The sequence below is a fragment of the Micropterus salmoides genome, unplaced genomic scaffold (genome assembly GCF_014851395.1).
Source record: "Micropterus salmoides isolate LMB-PRFRI ecotype aquatic unplaced genomic scaffold, ASM1485139v1 Ms_hic_scaffold_7, whole genome shotgun sequence".
NCBI lineage: Eukaryota > Metazoa > Chordata > Actinopteri > Centrarchiformes > Centrarchidae > Micropterus > Micropterus salmoides.
Window position 1 is genome coordinate 6922318 of NW_024044459.1, and position 8311 is coordinate 6930628.

General features: G+C 45.0%; 1 protein-coding gene across 1 annotated transcript; it reads left to right on the forward strand.

Moving 5' to 3' along the window:
• The first annotated feature begins 698 nt into the window (after positions 1-698).
• On the forward strand, positions 699-4264 carry znf703 (zinc finger protein 703). Its single transcript, XM_038704249.1, has 2 exons — positions 699-1375; positions 1948-4264. Exons 1-2 carry the CDS (start codon positions 1109-1111, stop codon positions 3454-3456), a joined length of 1776 nt encoding a protein of 591 aa, XP_038560177.1. The 5' UTR covers positions 699-1108; the 3' UTR covers positions 3457-4264.
• The last annotated feature ends 4047 nt before the right edge of the window (positions 4265-8311 follow it).

Genomic DNA, 8311 nt, shown 5'->3' on the forward strand with positions numbered 1-8311 from the left:
GATGGAAATCCCCATAAAACACAAATGAAATTAAGTTACTAATGTGGCAAATGAGGAGGAACTTTGTTTCCTCTGTTTTATGTTTATGCGCAAGCTGGAGGAAAATGTTTAAAGTAGGACTGACGCATCAGTAAAACAAAACAAAGTCATAACATTGGTAGGGTTTTTTTTGGAGTGAGTGACTGTAACCCTAAAACTAAAGATGTAATTCCCTGTCACAGCAAAATACATTCAGATTAAATCATGTCAATTTGTTTTAATCTGGAAAAATTAAGGCCAGTTTCAGATAGGGTGCTGTAATGCAATAAAGCGATTAAAATACCAGAAATGTTCATGGACAAAGGGTTATTATTTTGAATTAAATGCACTTATTTAAAAGAAACTGGGAGGATACATATCCTCCTGAGATGACCCTTACTCATAACCTATTTGTGTCTTGTCACACAATGTATAATGTCATGACATCCGTGATAGGCTACACTATCTTTATGTCTAGTTTGCATGTGGCTTGTGGAGGTCACTGACACAGATTTCCGCCCATACTTACAGGCTAGTCATGAGGGCGAGGCTAGAAGACAAAACGCGCCCCCTCACATTGTCCCGCCCCTGCTTACGAATGCGGTCACTTGTGATTGGACTGTGGCTCATTGCTCTGAAATCCCTCCCCTCACGTCGTTAGTATGTGGAACAAGTGAGGTACTGTGAGACTGCTGCAGAGGGAGAGAGAACCACGCGCCGGAGGACTGTCATACACTAACCTCTGCGGGGATATTCCTTCTACTTGCCCCGTATATTGATGAACAGTGACTACTTATGGTGTTTGTGTGTTTTTTTCTCGATTCCTCTTTCTTCATCACTGGATAAAGGAATATTTAGGAATAATTAGCGAGTGATATTGAGGAGCCTGATAGAGGATGACATTTGGGCGATTTGTTCCTCTTTAGAGACAGCTTGGGTCCGACACGGAGGACGCACACTGCGCACTTGCCCTTCTGGATTACCGCACTAACTTCTATTGAATATATCATCATGAAGCGTGCTAGTAAATGAGTTTCAACCCTGCGTCCACTCGTTACATGCCGTGGTCCCATTTCCAGCCCCGATCCAGATGAGAGATCCCCCCGGTGGACCTAAACCGCTTTTACGCAGTCAGTCCCCGGAGCGCAGCGCCGCCAACGCCAGCGGCGATCCACACCGGACAAGAGCGGAGAGACCATCCGTTTCAATACCCACGTCTTGCCGTTCTCCCACAGATCCTTCGCGCCAGGCTAAAAGGCTTCCCATTCGGATCATAAAAATGTTGACGGCGCACAGCGGCCACTTGCTGCACCCGGAGTATCTCCAGCCCCTCACATCCGCGCCAGTCAGCATTGAAGTAAGTAAATTTAAATAAATTATATGTTCTCCAATAGTTGTTGCTATCATCTGGTGTTGTTTTAATCCCTAATATTAACATAAGATAATGTTAAGTAGGCGCTACGTGGCGCGGTTTTCTATGAGCATTATTCTGACAAATATGCCAGCATATGCGCCATTTTACGCACAGCGATTTATTGGCAAGTTCTCAAAACACCAGCGTTCAGAAACTCTATCGTAAAATTCCTGTAGCTATGACATAATCTGTTTATTTAACGTTTGTAGAATAATCACGTTTTCTCTTTTCAAGTATTTATGAGAGCCTTTATGTCTTTCTTTCTTTTTAAACTTTGCTTTAACTTTGCATTCTCAGACTTCCTTTGTTCATGTCAGATATAAATGCACAATGCAGGGCTGATGTGGGCTTTAGTTTCCTACTATATATTTAGTACATTGGCCAGAAAAATATTTACGTTTTATATTATCAGAATATTATTAATTCAATTATTGCATAATGTAATTAAAATTGTGATAGAGTGATTGTGTCTGAAAACTGTTTGTTCACCTTCTTGCTCTCTTTTTCCTTCTCAGCTGGATGCCAAGAAGAGTCCTTTGGCTCTACTGGCCCAGACCTGCTCTCAAATTGGCAAACCAGACCCTTCCTCCTCTTCAAAGCTGGCCTCTCTCTCCTCAGGCAGTCTCGGAGACAAAGAATCGTCCAGCCGATCTTCCAAGTCCGGAGAGCAGCACCACTCCCTGGAGGACAAGTCCAGCTTCAAGCCTTACTCTAAGTCACCAGGCGACTGTCGTAAGGATGGTCAAGGGACAAAGGGGCCTTCAGATAAAGCAGCTTTTAGGGTGCCAAATGGAAGCTCCAGCAGTGGCACTGCTTCATGTCCGTCCTTTCCTCCCCATTCCCAGTCGCCCAGCTCCAGCTCTCCTCCCCTGCACACTCAGAGCCAGCCCCACAGACAAAGCCATTCCCCCTCCACGCAGCCCCCACCACACTCCCAAGCTCCGCACATGGACAACAAACCTGGGAGCTCAGAGCAGGTCAGCTCGGACAGTAACAACAGCAGCGCTGGCAAAAAAGTCTCAGATGCAGCTAAGTCGGGGATGGATGGGGCTCAGTTAGCCAACTCCAGCCACATACGGGCCAGCGCCAACTCCAGCAATGCCAGCTCTGCCAGCAGCCCGCGGCCGGAGAGCAAGGCTGACCCGCAGGCCTCCTCACAGCCTGGCTTGGGCTCTGGGCACATCGCACCTGTCTCCCCTTTTAAACCAGGACATTCTGTCTTCCCCCTTCCTCCTGCTACCATGGGCTACCACGGATCCATTGTGGGGGCCTACGCTGGCTACCCCTCCCAGTTTGTTCCCGGCTTGGATCATACCAAGTCAAGTTTGGGATTAGGACTTCCAGGGAAGCACCCCAGTTCCAGCCCACTTACTGGAGCTTCACCTCCATCCCTGATGCAGGGCTTATGTCGGGACCCATACTGTCTGACTTACCACAATGCACCCCACCTAGGAGGAAGTAACTGCTCCACCTGCGTCCATGATCCCTCCAGCCTCAAGACTGGTTTCCCCTTGGTTTACCCTTCCCACCACCTCCATTCCCTGCACTCCAGCTCCCTGACATCCAGCACCACCCCCACCCTTTCCCACCCCCTCTACACCTACGGTTTCATGCTCCCCAATGAACCACTGCCTCACGCCTGTAACTGGGTGTCAGTCGGAGGTCCCTGTGATAAGCGTTTTTCCACATCAGAGGAGCTACTAGCCCACTTGCGTACCCATACAGCCCTGCCTGGGATGGTGGACAGTAAGTTGTTGTCAGCCTACCCTTCATCAGTTTCATCAACAGCATCCTGCCACCTCCACCTGCCCCCACATAGCAGCCCAGGTGCCATGCCCAGCTCTTTCTCCCTCAGGGGCTCCCCTGGCTTGAGCCTGGCTCGCTACCACCCCTACAGTAAATCCCACCTGCCCGGAGCCCCAGGACTCCCCATGCCATCCCTCCCTTCTTCCACAGCCTATTACTCACCCTATGCCCTCTACAGTCAGAGACTGGGCTCAGCCTCAGCCCTTGGATACCAGTGATATAAGAAATTGTGTTAACGCCCACAGACTGCAGGCACCAGCTTGGACTCTCCAGAACGGCCCTGAAGCTGGATTCTTGGGACTCACCAGTCATCACCAGTACAGGGCATCATGCCTGATGGCCTGCCTGCCAGGAATACCACCTGTTAGCCTCCGGATTGTGACTGGCGCTCCAAAGGCATAAGACCCTGTGATAGATTGTCAGCAGCACAGAAACAACAGACTTGGGACACAGGCGAGACACAGAGCTAGAAAATGATGGAATTGTGGGATTATTACAGTCTTGATTTTGGTTTTTGTTTTGTTTTTCTCTTTATCTCTCTCCCAGAACTGAAAGTCTGTATTTATTTTTCACTCAAGCGCTTGGTATTCAACTCTAGGGGGTGGGGTGGGGGGGTTGCTTTCCAAATAAATTGTCCCTAAGTATTCTAACTGAAAGCGAATGATTTAAGTATAGTACCATCATGCCTATCATACACTCTAAAAATAAAAATCTTGCACCATGATGAAGATGGGGACCTCTTTGTATCTCCTTTTCTCTCTGCTGTTGTTTTTGTCTTTCCTTCATCTTATTCAGACTCTGGAGAATTGCATGTCCATGAGAATTATCTTGAACAATGCCATTATTTTTAACTGTAAATATGCAAAGATGTAATATTTTTTCAAGCTTACTTGGGGTCACTGATGCAAATGGTACAAAAGATAAGAAATGATGACATAAATAAAAACAATGAATGATGGCTGTGCTATCCAACCAACAGGAAGAGGTCTTATTTTGTTAAATAAATGATACATGATTGCATTTTAACTTGTTTTCTTCCTTACTGATTATTATATATAGTACCATGAAGTAGCTTTTTGTCACATGTGTCAGAGGATGGAGGAAATCTTGCCAGACTGCTGCACTGCCCTTATCTAGGTCTATCTATCATTACTGGCTGTTACAGCCACGCTATATGTGGCTATGTGTAATATTTCATGGCTCCTATCAGTTGACAGGGTTGTCCCAAGGAGGGTAGGCCAGGTCACATTAGCCCTGCAAGCTAGTCTCTGAGGACTCCCATCCATCCGCCGCTGTTCATCACCGACATAGCTTTTGTTGTTCCGAGTACAGCTTTTAATTGCTGATTCTTGTTTGTGAGGCCTGGAAACAGCCTCCTCAGCAGAGTGGATGGTTGTGTGGAGTGGCTGCTGGGTCACTGGGACTTCAATAATGACCTGAGGGAGGTGTCGACCCGGGATCTCCTCACGGGTCTGACGAATTGGCCTGCAACACAAAGGCCAGAGCTGACAATGGGAGGCGGTTAATAGAGAAATATTCATCAAAGTCCTGACACCTCCCCCGAGGAGAGCGGGCTCGCAAAACATGGAAGCCTCCGTCCTGATTGAAGAGCCATTTTCTTGCTGCTCTCTGCTGCACTTTGGTTTGACTGAAGTCAGCGTTCTTGACTCCCAAGCTGTTAGATACTAATTCAAAAGGAAGGAATTGGTCTATCTTAAAGCTGCACCACTGCCATTAGAGTGTTTCAGCCCTGATAATGTCTCTGTGTCTCCACTCTATTTGGCTGACAGGGTGTAGGTGGCACAGAGAGTGGAGTGGCTATAGTCTCCGAGCGGCTATTGACCCCGACTCCCAGACTCCTCTACTCTCGCGGTTCATTAGCACTCCAGACAGGGGAAAGGCGAGCACAGGTGTCACTTGACAGGACCATTAACAAAATGGATGACCCTCCCAAACCACATCCAGCCCCTGCCACACCAGCAAGGTCACAGCGCCCTGATCACCACTGTGGGCAGCTCTTTGGGACGCTACACTTATTTTTCTTCTTTAGAAACTCCATGGAGCCATACACCGGAACAGGACAGACTTACTTTCTTGTTGCTGCTTTTTTGATGGAGTTTATCAAGGAGCCTAGACAAAATAGGTCAAGGATATTCTGGTTTTAATGCTGTACTACACATATGTATTCAGTGCAACATATTTCTTTGTGACTTGCAGAATAGTGCCACTAGAACATACACTAGATTCTGTTGCCCCCTAAAGTTGTCTTGGTGCAGTACAGGTGAAAACTGTAAGCAGGGCACGTATCTATCTCACACATGAGGTGTGAGACACACCTACAGCGCTATCTTGCTTTTGATATGGATGAGTGTGGATTTTGGGATGCTGAAGTGGAGGCAGAGGATTGGTTACATTGGCTTAAATCTGAAGATGATTCACAACGGAGGTCATGCAGAGGGGAGAACTTTCAATCTTGTCGGGGAGGTAGAATTAATTCCACTGTTGCCAGTTTACACTCGTTCATCAAATGCCTCACTATTCTCCCCATCCCCACGCTCATCAGTCTCCTCCATCTATCTTTCCCCCCACACACACTCTCGCAGCTGAGTCAACACCCACACACTCCATTTATGTCGCCCGTGTCTGTGTGTGTGTGTGTGTGTGTGTGTGTGTGTGTGTGTGTGTGTGTGTAAGTATGTGCATTCAGCCCCAATCCTTTGTGTGCAGTGGGTGACACATGAGCCTGATTTTTGAGTCTATGAATCCTGTTTTAAGTTATTCGTTATTTGGTAAAAAAAAATGCAGATGTTATGTTAGAGCAATTCGTCAAGTTTTAAAATTTAAGTCTAATCAACCTAGTAAAGTTCAAATAAGCTCCAAACCTCAGAGACATTTCAGGAGACTTAGGGCCCCAAATTGTCACCAGTTTGTGAAGAAGAAGGAGTTAATATTATCATCTCAAAACATTTCAAAGCCACTGTCTGACTCTGCTTTGGGTACATATTTCTATACATCCATAGTACACAGAACAAATTTCCAAAGTAATTTAGTATTATATTATAATTTTTAACAATTAGACAGCTATTCCATTAGCACAAAACTATTCTGGTGGTGTACAGGGCCTTCTCACAGGTTTTTATTTAAATAAATGATAGTATTTACAAACACAGCAGAAAGTGGCATTTCACTTGAAAAAATATGTCATTATTAAGGGAGCAAAGGACAAAAATACTTCACGTCATAATCATTTAAAGGAAAATTGAGACTTGACCAAAATTGTAGTTTAAAACATAAAAAAAACAAAAAACTAACATGATTAATGTGAAGAAGTAACAGCTCTGACACAATGTCAAAGACGTCCCTGTATATACAGGTGCTGGTCATATAATTAGAATATCATCAAAAAGTTGATTTATTTCAGTAATTCCATTCAAAAAGTGAAACTTGGATATTATATTCATTCATTACACACAGACTGATATATTTCAAATGTTTATTTCTTTTAATTGTGATGATTAAAACTGACAACTGATGAAAATCCCAAATTCAGTATCTCCGAAAATTAGAATATTAATTAACACCAATACAAAAAAAGGATTTCTAGAAATGTTGGCCAACTGAAAAGTATGAACATGAAAAGTATGAGCATGTACAGCACTCAATACTTAGTTGGGCTTACTGCAGCAATGCAGCGTGGCATGGAGTCGATCAGTCTGTGGCACTGCTCAGGTGTTATGAGAGCCCAGGTTGCTCTGATAGTGACCTTCAGCTCTTCTGCATTGTTGGGTCTGGCGTATCGCACCTTCCTCTTCACAATACCCCATAGATTTTCTATAGGGTAAAGGTCAGACGAGTTTGCTGGCCAATTAAGAACAGGGATACCATGGTCCTTAAACCAGGTACTGGTAGCTTTGGCACTGTGTGCAGGTGCCAAGTCCTGTTGGAAAATGAAATCTGCATCTCCATAAAGTTGGTCAGCAGCAGGAAGCATGAAGTGCTCTAAAACTTCCTGGTAGACGGCTGCGTTGACCTTGGACCTCAGAAAACACAGTGGACCAACACCAGCAGATGACATGGCACCCCAAACCATCACTGACTGTGGAAATGCAAAATTTACTTTCATCAGAGAACATAACTCTGGACCACTCAGCAGCAGTCCAGTCCTTTTTGTCTTTAGCCCAGGCAAGACGCTTCTGCCGCCATGGCTTGACACAAGGAATGCGACAGCTGAAACCCACGTCTTGCATACGTCTGTGCGTGGTGGTTCTTGAAGCACTGACTCCAGCTGCAGTCCACTCTTTGTGAATCTCCCCCACATTTTTGAATGGGTTTTGTTTCACAATCCTCTCCAGGGTGCGATTATCTCTATTGCTTGTACACTTTTTTCTAGCACATCTTTTCCTTCCCTTCGCCTCTCTATTAATGTGCTTGGACACAGAGCTCTGTGAACAGCTAGCCTCTTTAGCAATGACCTTTTGTGTCTTGCCCTCCTTGTGCAAGGTGTCAATGGTTGTCTTTTGGACAGCTGTCAAGTCAGCAGTCTTCCCCTTGATTGTGTAGCCTACAGAACTAGACAGAGAGACCATTTAAAGGCCTTTGTAGGTGTTTTGAGTTAATTAGCTGATTAGAGTGTGGCACCAGGTGTCTCCAATATTGAACCTTTTCACAATATTCAAATTTTCTGAGATACTGATTTTGGGGTTTTCACTAGTTGTCAGTTATAATCATCAATATTAAAATAATGAACATTTGAAATATATCAGTCTGTCTCTATTATTAAGATAAGGTCTGACGTTACATGTGATTAGAAAAGAGAAGTATTAGTATTTTACACACTGAAATTCACACATGCACATGGACAAATGGGAAAACATTTTGTGAAATAATTGTATCCTCTTTCTTGCCAAAAGCTCTTATGGAACTTTATGTCGGGTTCTTCTCAACGGACACACGGCGTGTCAGGTTAACTACAGCAGCAGCTCCTTTTCTGTCTGAACTCAATACCTCTACAGCCAGTTAGCTCAGCCTAGCAGAAAGGCTGGAAAAAAGGGGGAAGAAGCAAGCCTGGCTCCA